This window comes from Oncorhynchus mykiss, chromosome 13, assembly GCF_013265735.2.
Source record: "Oncorhynchus mykiss isolate Arlee chromosome 13, USDA_OmykA_1.1, whole genome shotgun sequence".
NCBI lineage: Eukaryota > Metazoa > Chordata > Actinopteri > Salmoniformes > Salmonidae > Oncorhynchus > Oncorhynchus mykiss.
The window spans coordinates 5,784,854-5,801,797 of NC_048577.1; the positions used below are offsets into that span (position 1 = coordinate 5,784,854).

General features: G+C 50.9%; 1 protein-coding gene across 1 annotated transcript; it reads right to left on the reverse strand.

Moving 5' to 3' along the window:
* Positions 1–9,455: 9,455 nt before the first annotated feature.
* Positions 9,456–14,421, reverse strand: nxnl1 (nucleoredoxin like 1; the record flags this gene model as incomplete). The annotated part of the gene is made up of 5 exons (XM_036939994.1): positions 13,958–14,421; positions 11,320–11,490; positions 10,832–10,992; positions 10,534–10,666; positions 9,456–9,638 (listed from the first exon to the last, which is right to left on the reverse strand). Coding segments are annotated over exons 2-5 (642 nt in total), but the record flags the coding sequence as incomplete, so codon positions are not given.
* Between the last annotated feature and the right edge of the window lie 2,523 nt (positions 14,422–16,944).

Below are 16,944 nucleotides of genomic sequence, written 5' to 3' on the forward strand. Positions count from 1 at the left end.
GTTATACTCACAGACATCATTCAAACAGTTTTAGAAACTTCAGAGTGTTTTCTATCCAATACTACTAATAATATGCATATATTAGTATCTGGGACAGAGTAGCAGGCAGTTTACTCTGGGCACCTTATTCATCCAAGCTACTCAATACTGCCCCCGTCACCAAGAACTTTTAACAAACAGGCAGTTTTATGCCAGACTGACTTACAATGCACCGCCCATTTTTCACAATTGAAGAGAGATTTGTAATACGAATAAAATTGGCTGAAAGAAACCGCAATCCAAGAACAGCTTACTGCGCAGTGACATGTATAGTGGGCCCCAATGATGTGCTGTTAGTGTAAAGATAACCAAGGTACAGGCTTTACTTGATCTCTTAATCGACACGGTACCACATTTTTTCAATAGCTAAGACAGATGAGTTGCCTGGAAGGACACTGGTGTCTGGTTGAAGTCTGTCTTGCAGGTTACTGACTGGGAAGTTAGTGTAAGGGGTGCGTAACTGGTGGCAGTGAAGTCAAACGCAGGAGAGCAGAACTAGGTAATAGCCGGAGCAGTTTAAATTCAAAACCAACGGCATCAATAAATAACAACATGGGTACAAAACCCAACATGCACCAGTCAACATGTGCACAAGCACTTACAACAAACAATACCACACAAAGACATGGGGGGAACAAAGGGTTAAATGCACAACACTTAATGAGGGAAATGAGAACCAGGTGTGTAGGAAATCAAGACAAAACAAATGGAAAATTAAAAGTGGATCGACGATGGCTAGAGGACCGGCGATGCCGACCGCCGAACACCGCCCGAACAAGGAGAGGAACCGACTTGGGTGGAAGTCGCGACAGTTAGAGTGGATGGATCTAAATTCACCCCTGACACACATACTCTGTGTGGGCTGCGCCTGTTCAACGATGTGTGCATGGCTTAGATAATGCAAAACCAACTAAACAGATGGTTTCCGTGGAGACTGAGTCACCCTTGTTGGCTGGTCTCCAAGACTCTCTGTGGGCTAAAGATAAGTATGACATTGGGCGAAAGAGGAGGGTGAAACCGCTGACTGTCACACCTAAGAGCAAAGACCCAGCCGGGCCCAGTATCCTCTGAGTCAGGATGCGGGGGATTACCCCTGTTCATGCTTCATTGGTAGAAAGAGGAGCAATTGTGCCTTGTCCAGACTCTCCCTGCAACACCCCCATTCTTCCCATCCGGAAAGCCTTGGGTGATTTGCGTTTGTTCAAGATCTTAGACCAGTTAATGATGCTGTTCATGCAAGGGCTCCTGTTGTGCCAAACCTCGTTACAGCACTATCTGCCGTGCCGGCATCGGCTAAATGGTTTTCACGTGTTAAATCTTACAAATGCTCATTTTTAGCAGTCCCGTTGCACCAGAATCACAGTTCTGGTTCGCTTTTACGTTTCTGAACAAGCGCTGGACCATTTGCCCATAAGATTACACGGAATTGACGCAGGTGTTTTCTGCTACTTTTGATTGTAATGTTGTGGAGCACACTGCAAGCCTTGACAATGTAGCAAACCTAAAAAGGATTTTGCATACATCCTCCAGCTGCGGTTTGAGTCCAATAAGTGATGTGTTGATCTGTTGTTGTTTCAAGACTGAGTCAGTCAAAACATAGCGGAGCAGCTGAAGCGCTCGACCAAAGAGGACTTTTTTGGTAGGCCTGGGTCAGAGGACACCCTTCTGGTAGGCCTGGGTCAGAGGACACCCTTCTGGTAGGCCTGGGTCAGAGGACACCCTTCTGGTAGGCCTGGGTCAGAGGACACCCTTCTGGTAGGCCTGGGTCAGAGGACACCCTTCTGGTAGGCCTGGGTCAGAGGACACCCTTCTGGTAGGCCTTGGTCAGAGGACACCCTTCTGGTAGGCCTTGGTCAGAGGACACCCTTCTGGTAGGCCTGGGTCAGAGGACACCCTTCTGGTAGGCCTGTGTCAGAGGACACCCGTCTGGAAGGCCTGGGTCAGAGGACACCCTTCAGGTAGGCCTGGGGCAGAGGGGTCAGAGGACACCCTTGTGGTAGGCCTTGGTCAGAGCACATCCTTCTGGTAGGCCTGGGTCAGAGGACACCCTTCTGGTAGGCCTGGGTCAGAGGACACCCTTCTGGTAGGCCTGGGTCAGAGGACACCCTTCTGGTAGGCCTGGGTCAGAGGGGTCAGAGGACACCCTTCTGGTAGGCCTGGGTCAAAGGACACCCTTCTGGTAGGCCTGGGTCAGAGGGCACACTTCTGGTAGGCCTGGGTCAGAAGACACCCTTCTGGTAGGCCTGGGTCAGAGGACACCCTTCTGGTAGGCCTGGGTCAGAGGGCACCCTTCTGGTAGGCCTGGGTCAGAGGACACCCTTCTGGTAGGCCTGGGTCAGAGGACACCCTTCTGGTAGGCCTGGGGCAGAGGACACCCTTCTGGTAGGCCCGGGTCAGAGGACACCCTTCTGGTAGGCCTGGGTCAGAGGTGTCAGAGGACACCCTTCTGGTAGGCCTGGGTCAGAGGACACTCTTCTGGTAGGCCTGGGTCAGAGGACACCCTTCTGGTAGGCCTGGGTCAGAGGACACCCTTCTGGTAGGCGTGGGTCAGAGGACACCCGTCTGGAAGGCCTGGGTCAGAGGACACCCTTCTGGTAGGCCTTGGTCAGAGGGGTCAGAGGACACCCTTCTGGTAGGCCTGGGTCAGAGGACATCCTTCTGGTAGGCCTGGGTCAGAGGACACCCTTCTGGTAGGCCTGGGTCAGAGGACACCCTTCTGGTAGGCCTGGGTCAGAGGGGTCAGAGGACACACTTCTGGTAGGCCTGGGTCAGAGGACACCCTTCTGGTAGGCCTGGGTAAGAGGGGTCAGAGGACACCCTTATGGTAGGCCTGGGTCAGAGGGGTCAGAGGACACCCTTCTGGTAGGCCTGGGTGAGAGGGGTCAGAGGACACCCTTCTGGTAGGCCTGGGTCAGAGGGGTCAGAGGACACCCTTCTGGTAGGCCTGGGTCAGAGGACACCCTTCTGGTAGGCCTGGGTCAGAGGACACCCTTCTGGTAGGCCTGGGTCAGAGGACACCCTTCTGGTAGGCCTGGGTCAGAGGACACCCTTCAGGTAGGCCTGGGTCAGAGGACACCCTTCTGGTAGGCCTGGGTCAGAGGACACCCTTCTGGTAGGCCTGGGTCAGAGGGGTCAGAGGGCACCCTTCTGGTAGGCCTGGGTCAGAGGACACCCTTCTGGTAGGCCTGGGTCAGAGGACACCGTTCTTGTAGGTCTGGGGCTGAGGGGTCAGAGGACACCCTTCTGGTAGGCCTGGGTCAGAGTGGTCAGAGGACACCCTTCTGGTAGGACTGGGTCAGAGGGGTCAGAGGACACCCTTCTGGTAGGCTTGGGTCAGAGTGGTCAGAGGACACCCTTCTGGTAGGCCTGGGTCAGAAGGGTCAGAGGACACCCTTCTGGTAGGCTTGGGTCAGAGGGGTCAGAGTACACCCTTCTGGTAGGCCTGGGTCAGAGGGGTCAGAGGACACCCTTCTGGTAGGCCTGGGTCAGAAGACACCCTTCTGGTAGGCCTGGGTCAGAGGACACCCTTCTGGTAGGCCTGGGTCAGAGGGCACCCTTCTGGTAGGCCTGGGTCAGAGGACACCCTTCTGGTAGGCCCGGGTCAGAGGACACCCTTCTGGTAGGCCTGGGTCAGAGGACACACTTCTGGTAGGCCTTGGTCAGAGGACACCCTTCTGGTAGGCCTGGGTCAGAGGACACCCTTCTGGTAGGCCTGGGTCAGAGGGCACCCTTCTGGTAGGCCTGGGTCAGAGGACACCCTTCTGGTAGGCCTGGGTCAGAGGACACCCTTCTGGTAGGCCTGGGGCAGAGGACACCCTTCTGGTAGGCCCGGGTCAGAGGACACCCTTCTGGTAGGCCTGGGTCAGAGGTGTCAGAGGACACCCTTCTGGTAGGCCTGGGTCAGAGGACACTCTTCTGGTAGGCCTGGGTCAGAGGACACCCTTCTGGTAGGCCTGGGTCAGAGGACACCCTTCTGGTAGGCGTGGGTCAGAGGACACCCGTCTGGAAGGCCTGGGTCAGAGGACACCCTTCTGGTAGGCCTTGGTCAGAGGGGTCAGAGGACACCCTTCTGGTAGGCCTGGGTCAGAGGACATCCTTCTGATAGGCCTGGGTCAGAGGACACCCTTCTGGTAGGCCTGGGTCAGAGGACACCCTTCTGGTAGGCCTGGGTCAGAGGGGTCAGAGGACACACTTCTGGTAGGCCTGGGTCAGAGGACACCCTTCTGGTAGGCCTGGGTAAGAGGGGTCAGAGGACACCCTTATGGTAGGCCTGGGTCAGAGGGGTCAGAGGACACCCTTCTGGTAGGCCTGGGTGAGAGGGGTCAGAGGACACCCTTCTGGTAGGCCTGGGTCAGAGGGGTCAGAGGACACCCTTCTGGTAGGCCTGGGTCAGAGGACACCCTTCTGGTAGGCCTGGGTCAGAGGACACCCTTCTGGTAGGCCTGGGTCAGAGGGGTCAGAGGACACCCTTCTGGTAGGCCTGGGTCAAAGGACACCCTTCTGGTAGGCCTGGGTCAGAGGGCACCCTTCTGGTAGGCCTGGGTCAGAAGACACCCTTCTGGTAGGCCTGGGTCAGAGGACACCCTTCTGGTAGGCCTGGGTCAGAGGGCACCCTTCTGGTAGGCCTGGGTCAGAGGACACCCTTCTGGTAGGCCTGGGTCAGAGGACACCCTTCTGGTAGGCCTGGGGCAGAGGACACCCTTCTGGTAGGCCCGGGTCAGAGGACACCCTTCTGGTAGGCCTGGGTCAGAGGTGTCAGAGGACACCCTTCTGGTAGGCCTGGGTCAGAGGACACTCTTCTGGTAGGCCTGGGTCAGAGGACACCCTTCTGGTAGGCCTGGGTCAGAGGACACCCTTCTGGTAGGCCTGGGTCAGAGGACACCCGTCTGGAAGGCCTGGGTCAGAGGACACCCTTCTGGTAGGCCTGGGTCAGAGGGGTCAGAGGACACCCTTCTGGTAGGCCTGGGTCAGAGGACATCCTTCTGGTAGGCCTGGGTCAGAGGACACCCTTCTGGTAGGCCTGGGTCAGAGGACACCCTTCTGGTAGGCCTGGGTCAGAGGACACCCTTCAGGTAGGCCTGGGTCAGAGGACACCCTTCTGGTAGGCCTGGGTCAGAGGACACCCTTCTGGTAGGCCTGGGTCAGAGGGGTCAGAGGGCACCCTTCTGGTAGGCCTGGGTCAGAGGACACCCTTCTGGTAGGCCTGGGTCAGAGGACACCGTTCTTGTAGGTCTGGGGCTGAGGGGTCAGAGGACACCCTTCTGGTAGGCCTGGGTCAGAATGGTCAGAGGACACCCTTCTGGTAGGCCTGGGTCAGAGGGGTCAGAGGACACCCTTCTGGTAGGCTTGGGTCAGAGTGGTCAGAGGACACCCTTCTGGTAGGCCTGGGTCAGAGGGGTCAGAGGACACCCTTCTGGTAGGCTTGGGTCAGAGGGGTCAGAGTACACCCTTCTGGTAGGCCTGGGTCAGAGGGGTCAGAGGACACCCTTCTGGTAGGCCTGGGTCAGAAGACACCCTTCTGGTAGGCCTGGGTCAGAGGACACCCTTCTGGTAGGCCTGGGTCAGAGGGCACCCTTCTGGTAGGCCTGGGTCAGAGGACACCCTTCTGGTAGGCCCGGGTCAGAGGACACCCTTCTGGTAGGCCTGGGTCAGAGGTGTCAGAGGACACCCTTCTGGTAGGCCTGGGTCAGAGGACACACTTCTGGTAGGCCTTGGTCAGAGGACACCCTTCTGGTAGGCCTGGATCAGAGGACACCCTTCTGGTAGGCCTGGGTCAGAGGACACCCTTCTGGTAGGCCTGTGTCAGAGGACACCCGTCTGGAAGGCCTGGGTCAGAGGACACCCTTCAGGTAGGCCTGGGGCAGAGGGGTCAGAGGACACCCTTCTGGTAGGCCTGGGTCAGAGGACATCCTTCTGGTAGGCCTGGGTCAGAGGACACCCTTCTGGTAGGCCTGGGTCACAGGACACCCTTCTGGTAGGCCTGGGTCAGAGGACACCCTTCAGGTAGGCCTGGGTCAGAGGACACCCTTCTGGTAGGCCTGGGTCAGAGGACACCCTTCTGGTAGGCCTGGGTCAGAGGACACCCTTCTGGTAGGCCTGGGTCAGAGGACACCCTTCAGGTAGGCCTGGGTCAGAGGACACCCTTCTGGTAGGCCTGGGTCAGAGGACACCCTTCTGGTAGGCCTGGGTCAGAGGACACCCTTCTGGTAGGCCTGGGTCAGAGGGGTCAGAGGACACCCTTCTGGTAGGCTTGGGTCAGAGGACACCGTTCTTGTAGGTCTGGGGCTGAGGGGTCAGAGGACACCCTTGTGGTAGGCCTGGGTCAGAGTGGTCAGAGGACATTCTTCTGGTAGGCCTGGGTCAGAGGGGTCAGAGGACACCCTTCTGGTAGGCTTGGGTCAGAGTGGTCAGAGGACACCCTTCTGGTAGGCCTGGGTCAGAGGGGTCAGAGGACACCCTTCTGGTAGGCTTGGGTCTGAGGGGTCAGAGTACACCCTTCTGGTAGGCCTGGGTCAGAGGGGTCAGAGGACACCCTTCTGGTAGGCCTTGGGCAGAGGGGTCAGAGGTCACCCTTCTGGTAGGCCTGGGGCTGAGGACACCCTTCTTGTTGGTCTGGGGCAGAGGGGTCAGAGGACACCCTTCTGGTAGGTCTGGTGCAGAGGGGTCAGAGGACACCCTTCTGGTAGGTCTGGGGCTGAGGGGTCAGAGGACATCCTTCTGGTAGGCCTGGGGCTGATGACACCCTTCTGGTAGGTCTGGGGCTGAGGGTTCAGAGGACACCCTTCTGGTTGGCCTTGGGCAGAGGGGTCAGAGGTCACCCTTCTGGTAGGCCTGGGGCTGAGGACACCCTTCTTGTTGGTCTGGGGCAGAGGGTTCAGAGGACACCCTTCTGGTAGGTCTGGTGCAGAGGGGTCAGAGGACACCCTTCTGGTAGGTCTGGGGCTGAGGGGTCAGAGGACATCCTTCTGGTAGGCCTGGGGCTGATGACACCCTTCTGGTAGGTCTGGGGCTGAGGGGTCAGAGGACACCCTTCTGGTTGGCCTGGGGCTGAGGACACCCTTCTGGTAGGCCTGGGGCAGAGGACACCCTTCTGGTAGGTTTGGGGCTGAGGGGTCAGAGGACACCCTTCTAGTAGGCCTGGGGCTGAGGGGTCAGAGGACACCCTCCTGGTAGGCCTGGGGCTGAGGACACCCTTCTGGTTGGCCTGGGGCAGGTTCAGAGGACACCCTTCTGGTAGGCCTGGGTCAGAGGGGTAAGAGGACACCCTTCTGGTAGGTCTGGGGCAGAGGGGTCAGAGGACACCCTTCTGGTAGGTCTGGGGCAGAGGGGTCAGAGGACACCCATATTCCTCTCTTCTTCTCTTTTTATCCTCCTTGTCCCCTATAGGTCTCCATATTCCTCTCTTCTTCTCTTTTTATCCTCCTTGTCCCCTATAGGTCTCCATATTCCTCTCTTCTTCTCTTTTTATCCTCCTTGTCCCCTATAGGCCTCCATATTCCTCTCTTCTTCTCTTTTTATCCTCCTTGTCCCCTATAGGCCTCCATATTCCTCTCTTCTTCTCTTTTTATCCTCCTTGTCCCCTATAGGCCTCCATATTCCTCTCTTCTTCTCTTTTTTATCCTCCTTGTCCCCTATAGGCCTCCATATTCCTCTCTTCTTCTCTTTTTTATCCTCCTTGTCCCCTATAGGTCTCCATATTCCTCTCTTCTTCTCTTTTTATCCTCCTTGTACCCTATAGGCCTCCATATTCCTCTCTTCTTCTCTACTTTTCCCTTCTTGTCCCCTATAGGCCTCCTATTCATCTGGTGAATTAATCATTGAGTGTATTTGACTTCCTCTTTTATCATATCACCTGAACATATTATTAAACTGAACTGTTTACTGAACTGTTTCTTACCCTTCTGGTGAAGTGAGGGATACCTTTTCTCAAGAGTTGTGGTTTTAGTCGTACTTCCTCTCTCTCTGCCGTACTGTTACTGAGAGAACAGGAAGTAGCTACATGACTGTGTCTGCAACACATTTGAAAAAAAAGGAAAAACACAACTTGCTGGGTTTGTGCAAAAGACAAAGAAGGGGAGAGAGAGATGCTGGGTTTGTGCAAAAGACAAATAAGGGGGGAGAGAGAGAGAGAGAGAGAGAGAAAGAGAGAGAGAGACAGCGAGAGAGAGAAAGTGAGAGAGAGACAGCGAGAGAGAGAAAGAGAAAGAGAGACAGCGAGAGAGAGAAAGTGAAAGAGAGAGAGAGACAGCGAGAGAGAGAGAGAGAAAGAGAGAGAGAGACAGCGAGAGAGAGAAAGTGAAAGATAAAGAGAGAGAAAAAGTGAAGGAGAGAGAGAGAGACCTAATAGGCTTCTGCCATGTTTATTACATCATCATAACAACAACAGCGTCATCATCATCATCATCATCCAGATGAATGACGAAGAACCAAGTCCTTTACTGACAATGTAGCGTTGATTTATGTTTTAATATGAATATATCAACATAAATTATATACACATTGCAAATGTACATAACAATCAAGTTGTTAATGCTCAGCGTAAAGCATTGAGGTGACCTACAGAAGCAGTCTTCTGTTCTGGCAACGTCACGCCACAACACTATGGATAGTAACTAGTGCCAATATTATCCAACCATTGCTATTTGCAACATTATATATTATACAGTCATTGCTAATTTCTAGTTAGCATCAGTTCATATTATTCAACGATTGCCAATCCATAGTTAGCATCAATTATTAATTAAGTTCATATTAGTCACCTATTGCTAATTGTTAGTTAACATCAATTAGCATCAGTTCATATTATCCAGTCATTGCTAATCACTAGTTAGCATGAATTAGCATCAGTTTATATTATTCAGTGATTGCTAATCGCTTGTTAGCATCAGTTCATATTATTTAGTCATTGCTAACCGTTAGTTAGCATCAGCATTGTTGGCAGAGTCCCTAATGTCACACTATATTCCTACATAGTGCGCTACTTTTGACCAGAGCTCTATGGGCCCTAATCATAAATAGTGCACTATAAAGGGAAAAGGGTGCCACTTGTGACACAACAATTGTCTTGGCAGCATCAGCAATCCAGTCATTAACAGAAGCGACAATCAACCAATCAAGAGGTCTGTCTTGACAGAACCAACCAGTACTTGGAGATAATTCACATGATTGGCCTGTGCTTAAGAGGAGTGGAGTGGAGTCCCACCTTCTTTTCTCATTCTTCCTCTTCCCCTTTATATACACAAGATATATACACACGCACAATATTATACACATCTCAGCCCCAGGACCACCCTCCACCTCCTCCTCTTCCTCCTCCTCTTCATCCTCCTCTTCCTCCTCCTCCTCCTCCTCTTCCTCCTCCTCCTCCTCCTCCTCCATTCTGCTTCTCATCCTTCTTTCTCTCCTCTTTCCTCCTCCTCATCCTCCTCGTCCTCCTCATCCTCTCCGGCTCCGCCACCCCCCCACCCCCACTGCCTCCTCCTCTTCTTCTTCTTCACCTTGTATTTGAGGCGGCGTATCGGGTCGGTGACGCTCCGCATCTTTTTGTCGTCAAACTCCTCGTTCAGCATGAAGTTCCTGTCGATAAGCTCAGCTGATTCCTGTCAGACACACGTTGTTATACACACGTTATATATACACACACACACACACACATAATATATATAAATATATACATACATACACACAAAATAAAGGAAACAGTTGAGTAAATGAGGGATACAAAGTGCTTCCTTCCACACAGCTGTTGTTCCTGACATCCCATCATGCTTAGGGTCATGTATAGCCATGTCCAGTTGCCCATTATTCTGGCTACCCTGGCTAGAAGAAGAGATCTCAGTGACTTGGAAAGAGAAGTCTCAAAGGAGAACAGGTGGTTTAGAAGTGTGTGTGTGTGTGTGTGTGTGTGTGTGTGTGTGTGTGTGTGTGTGTGTGTGTGTGTGTGTGTGTGTGTGTGTGTGTGTGTGTGTGTGTGTGTGTGTGTGAGAGCACGTGCGCGCATGTGTGTGTGTACGTGTGTGCGTGCATGAATGCGTGTGTGTGTGAGCAAACGCGCGCGTGTGTGTGTGTGTGAGCGCACGTGCTCGTGTGTGTGTGTGTGTGTGTGAGCGCACATGCACGTGTGTGTGAGCGCACGTGTGTGTGTGTGTGTGTGTGTGTGTGTAGAGTCATCAGATGTCAACTCAACTGAGTGGCACCGGAGACAGCTGTTCTGGCTCGTCCTATTAGGACACTATATGTTGGTGTTTCCTTTATTCTGGCAGTTACCTGTATATAAATACATTGTACACATACACGGACACACACATGATACATACACACACACACATGATACACACACACACACACATGATACACACACACACACATGATACACACACACATGATACACACACACATGATACACACACACATGATACATACACACACACACATGACACACACACACACACATGATACACACACACACACAGACATGATCCATTACACACACACCTGCCAGTTGTGGAAGCAGTTGGTTCCGAGGCTGCTTATCTCAGAGACAGCGTTGGGAGATAGAACAGAACAGTCTGGACGCAGCACCACCACCCTCGGTACATCCTCCACCTCAAACATAGACTCCAGCTCTCTGATACACACACACACACACACAGACACGTTATATACACATATACACGGACGGACAGACACATTACATATACACAATCACTCTATACACACACAGTGCAAGATACACACACACTCTATAGACACTCCTCCCCACCCTACCCAACCCCATCCTTTCCACCCATACCTGCGATAGGGGTCATTGTGGGTCAGGAACAGGCATTTCTTGGGCAGCTCTTTGAGGAGGTTCTCCAGCTGCTCCTCTGATTGGTCCAGGCTGATGTACAGAAGGACCAACTGGGCGGAGCGTTCCACGTAGAACTCATCTGTTAGACGCTTGAAGAAGTCCTACGTGGAGTGGATAGATGGGGAGAAGGAAAGTGGAAGGGTGTAGAGGAGGGAGGCAAGATATGAGATGTTTATAATACCTTAATTAGCAGAGAAAGAGAGAGAGAGAGAGAGAGAGAGAGAGAGAGAGAGAGAGAGAGAGAAGAGAAGTGATTCAATGTGTGAGTGTGTGTGTGTGTGTGTGTGTGTGTGTGTGTGTGTGTGTGTGTGTGTGTGTGTGTGTGTGTGTGTGTGTCTGTGTGTGTGTGTGTGTGTGTGTGTGTGTGTGTGTGTGTGTGTGTGTGTGTGTGTGCGCATGCGTGTGCGTGTGTGTGTGTGTGTGTTTACCTTAAGTGTGGGGACAAACTCCTGGCACCGTTGGCTGTCTACTGAACCGAAGAACAGGAGCAGGATCCGGTTCTGGAGACGGAGGATGACCTCCCGTTCCGTATCGTACTCAACACGGTCTCTGTTGTTACATACTAGTGAACGACCTAGGAACAAATCTACCATGGTCTACTACTGGGGGGAGGAGAGGAGAGAGAGGAGAAGGAACGAGAGAGCGAGAGAGAGAGAGAGCGAGAGAGAGAGACAGACCTTATAGCCAGAACCGCCATCAGAAGCTATCAGAGGCTAAACAGCTAATTAGCTACTAGCTATTTAGTCATTGTTAGCGTCCTTTACCTTCTGCACAGGCACCAGCTGTTTTTTTAGCCTGGATAATACCTGCCAGCCTGGGACTTTAGTACCTCAGCCATGGGTGCATCTCAGCCACGCTCAAGGTACTAAACCATATCATAACCGCCATCGATAAAAGACAGTACTGTGCAGCCGTCTTCATCGACCTGGCCAAGGCTTTTGACTCTGTCAATCACCGTATTCTTATCGGCAGACTCAGTAGCCTTGGTTTCTCAAATGACTGCCTCGCCTAGTTCACCAAATACTTCTCAGAGTTCAGTGTGTCAAATCGAACGGCATGTTGTCCGGTCCTCTGGCAGTCTCTATGGGGGTACCACAGGGTTCGATTCTCGGGCCGACTCTTTTCTCTGTATATATCACCGATGTTGCTCTTGCTGCGGGTGATTCCCTGATCCACCTCTACGCAGACGACACCATTCTGTATACATCTGGCCCTTCTTTGGACACTGTGGACACTAACCTCCAAACAAGCTTCAATGCCATACAACTGTCCTTCCATGGCCTCCAACAGGTCTTAAGTGCTAATAAAACTAAATGCATGCTTTTCAACCGTTCGCTGCCCGCACCCGCCCGCCCAACTAGCATCACTTCTCTGGATGGTCCTGACCGAGAATATTTGGACAACTACAAATACCTAGGTGTCTGGTTAAACTGTAAACTCTCCTTACAGACTCATATCAAACATCTCCAATCTAGAGTCGGCTTTCTATTTCGCAACACAGGCTCCTTCACTTACGCCGCCAAACTTACCCTAGTAAAACTGACTATCCTACCGATCTTCGACTTCAGCGATGTCATCTACAAAATAGCTTCCAATACTCTACTCAGCAAACTGGATTCAGTCGATCACATTGCCATCCGTTTTGTTACCAAAGCCCCTTATACCATCCACCACTGCGACCTGTATGCTCTAGTCGGCTGGCCCTCGCTACATATTCGTCGCCAGACCCACTGGCTCCAGGTCATCTATAAGTCTATACTAGGTAAAGCTCTGCCTTATCTCAGATAACTGGTCATGATAACAACACCCACCCGTAGCACGCGCTCCAGCAGGTATATCTCACTGGTTATGATAACAACACCCACCCGTAGCATGCGCTCCAGCAGGTATATCTCACTGGTCACCATAACAACACCCACACTTAGCACGCGCTCCGGCAGGTATATCTCACTGGTCATGATAACAACACCCACCCGTAGCACGCGCTCCAGCAGGTATATCTCACTGGTCACCATAACAACACCCACCCATAGCACGCGCTCCAGCAGGTATATCTCACTGGTCATGATAACAACACCCACTCGTAGCACGCGCTCCAGCAGGTATATCTCACTGGTCACCATAACAACACCCACCCGTAGCACGCGCTCCAGCAGGTATATCTCACTGGTCGTCCACAAAGCCAACACCTCCTTTGCCCGCCTTTCCTTCTACTAACTTTAAGCATCAGCTATCTGAGCAGCTAATCGATCGCTGCAGCTGTACATAGTCCATCTGTAAATAGCCCACCCGATCTACCTACCTCATCCCCATATTGTTTTATTTACATTTCTGCTCTTTTGCACACCAGTATCTCTACTTACACACCATCATCTGCTCATCTATCACTCCAGTGTTAATCTGCAAAATTGTAATTACTTCGCTACTATGGCCTATTTATTGCCTTACCTCCTCTCGCCATTTGCACACACTTTTTATAGACTTTATTTTGTTCTATTGTGTTATTGACTGTACGCTTGTTTACTCCATGTGTATTATTGACTGTACGTTTGTTTATGTGTAACTCTGTGTTGTTGTTTGTGTTGCACTGCTTTGCTTTATCTTTGCCAGGTCGCAGTTGTAAATGAGAACATGTTCTCAACTAGCCTACCTGGTTAAATAAAGGTGTTCTCAACTAGCTACCTGGTTAAATAAAGGTGTTCTCAACTAGCTACCTGGTTAAATAAAGGTGTTCTCAACTAGCCTACCTGGTTAAATAAAGGTGTTCTCAACTAGCCTACCTGGTTAAATAAAGGTGTTCTCAACTAGCCTACCTGGTTAAATAAAGGTGTTCTCAACTAGCCTACCTGGTTAAATAAAGGTGAAATAAAAATACAAATATTGTTGTGTTGCTAACTAGTTAGCCCTGTAAACTACAGTTGGTAAGCACCCATAATATATCTACCCTAGAAATACTGTATAATCTATAGAACAGGCCTCCTCATTCAAGTCAACGATGGCATAATAGGTGGACTAAAACTGTCTCTAGGTCGAACAGATATCTACCAGATATCTCAGAGGGTTCACCTTCAGACTGTAGTCTGTAGTCTTCTCTCTCTCCGTCTCCTTAAGCTCCTCCTCTTTCTTTCTTTTCTTTCTCGCAGGTTGTCCAAAAACCGCTCCTGTTACGATTTTTTCTTCATCTCTCTTTATCTTGTCTGTTCCTCTGTTGTTTCCCTCCCTCTCTCTCTCCCTCACTCTCTCCCTTATTTCCGCTTTATTCCTTCATTCTTTATTCGTCTGCTTCTCTTCCCAGTGTTTTCCCTCCCTCTCTCTCTCTCTGTTTTTCTATCTCTCTCTCTCTCTGTCACCGCACCGTGTCTCTCTCCCTGTCGCCTCCCCTCTCCTCCCCCTAGAGTGGGAGATTAGCTGGGTCAGAAGAGTAGGGTGAGTCAGACACTGAGAATATCACCTGTGTGAGAGACAGAGAGAGAGAAAGATACAGAGAGAGAGAGAAACAGAGACAGAGACAGAGACAGAGACAGAGAGAGACAGGGAGAGAGAGACAGAGAGAGAGAGAGAGAGAGAGAGAGAGAGAGACAGAGAGAGAGAGAGAATGACAGAGAGAGGTAAGTCAGCTAAACACAAGCGGATCAACTACACTAATCACATTATATCAGAAGGATAGGGGAGAAGAGAGAAAGGGAGAGGAGAGAGAGAGAGAGAGAGAGAGAGAGAGAGAGAGAGAGAATGACAGAGAGAGGTAAGTCAGCTAAACACAAGCGGATCAACTACACTAATCACATTATATCAGAAGGATAGGGGAGAAGAGAGAAAGACAGAGGAGAGAGAGAGAGAGAGGGTGACGGGTGGTGGTGTTGTAGGCCACGGGAAGGCAACTAGATTCAACTGCTTGACTATTTTTGTAATACAGACTCAAATGAGATTAACTTTAGCACCCCAGTGTGGTGTGATAAGGAATTGCACATATAACGGAATATTCTGGAGTGATACTAGGGATATCTTCATAGATGTGGGAAGTAGGGGTCCTGAGGGTGCTGCAGCCTCCCCTGAAAACAATGTAATAAAAAAATAGGAGGTATGGCTAAGCAAACACAGTGACGTGGCAGCAGGGTATCCTAGTGGTTAGAGTGTTGGACTAGTAACCAAAAAGTTGCAAGTTCAAATCCCCCAGCTGACACAGAAGAAATCTGTCGTTCTGCCCCTGAACAGGCAGTTAACCTACTGTTCCTAGGCCGTCATTGAAAATAAGAATTTGTTCTTAACTGACTTGCCTAGTAAAATAAAGGTAATATAAAAATGGTTTGCAAAGCGCTTTTGATTATACAAGAATAATCTCAAAGTGCATTTTACACGTCAGCAGTTAATTGTAATTAAACTCGGACAAAAACAGAGATGCTTGTTCTTGGTCCCAAGCAACAAAGAGATCTTCTGTTGAATCTGACAATTAATCTTAATGGTTGTACAGTAGTCTCAAATAAAACTGTGAAGGACCTCGGCGTTACTCTGGACCCTGATCTCTCTTTTGACGAACATATCAAGACCATTTCAAGGACAGCTTTTTTCCATCTACGTAACATTGCAAAAGTCAGAAACTTTCTGTCCAAAAATGATGCAGAAAAATGAATCCATGCTTTTGTCACTTCCAGGTTAGACTACTGCAATGCTCTACTTTCCGGCTACCCGGATAAAGCACTAAATACATTTCAGTTAGTGCTAAATACGGCTGCTAGAATCCTGACTAAAACCAAAAAATTTGATCATATTACTCCAGTGCTAGGCTCCCTACACTGGCTTCCTGTTAAGGCAAGGGCTGATTTCAAGGTTTTACTGCTAACCTACAAAGCATTACATGGGCTTGCTCCTACCTATCTCTCTGATTTGGTCCTGCCGTACATACCTGAGGCAGGACTTTCTCCTATAGAGCTCCAATTTTATGGAATTCTCTGCCTACCCATGTAAGAGACGCAGACTCGGTCTCAACCTTTAGGTTTTTACTGAAGACTCGTCTCTTCAGTAGGTCATATGATTGAGTGTACTCTGGCCAAGGAGTGTGAAGGTGAACAGAAAGGCTCTGGAGCAACGAACCACCCTTGCTGTCACTGCCTGGCCGGTTCCCCTCTCTCAACTGGGATTCTCTGCCTCTAACCCTATTACAGGGGCTGAGTCACTGGCTTACTGGTGCTCTTCCATGCCGTCCCAAGGAGGGGTGCATCACTTGAGTGGGTTGAGTCACTGACGTGATCTTCCTGTCTGGGTTGGCGCCCCCCCTTGGGTTGTGCCTTGGCTGAGATCTTTGTGGGCTATACTCGGCCTTGTCTCAGGATGGTAAGTTGGTGGTTGAAGATATCCATCTAGAGGTGTGGGGGCTGTGCTTTGGCAAAGTGGGTGAGGTTATATCCTGCCTGTTTGGCCCTGTCCTGGGGAATCATTTGATGGGGCCACAGTGTCTCCTGACCCCTCCTGTCTCAGCCTCCAGTATTTATGCTGCAGTAGTTTATGTGTAGGGGGGCTAGGGTCAGTTTGTTATTTCTGGAGTACTTCTCCGGTGTCCTGTGTGAATATAAGTAAGCTCTTTCTCTTTCTTTCTCTATCTCGGAGGACCTGAGCCCAAGGACCATGCCTTAGGACTACCTGGCAGGATGACTTCTTACTGTCCCCAGTCCATCTGGTCGTGCTGCTGCTCCAGTTTCAACTGTTCAGCCTGCGGCTATGGAACACTGACCTGTTCACCTGACGTGCGACCTGTCCCAGACCTGCTGTTTTCAACTCTCTAGAGACAGCAGGAGCGGTAGAGATACTCTTAATGATCGGCTATGAAAAGCCAACTGACATTTACTCCTGAGGTGCTGACTTGCTGCACCCTGCACCTACTGTGATTATTATTATTTGACCATGCTGGTCATTTATGAACATTTGAACATCTTGGCCATGTTCTGTTATAATCTCCACCCGGCACAGCCAGAAGAGGACTGGCCACCCCACATAGCCTGGTTCCTCTCTAGGTTTCTTCCTAGGTTTTGGCCTTTCTAGGGAGTTTTTCATAGCCACCA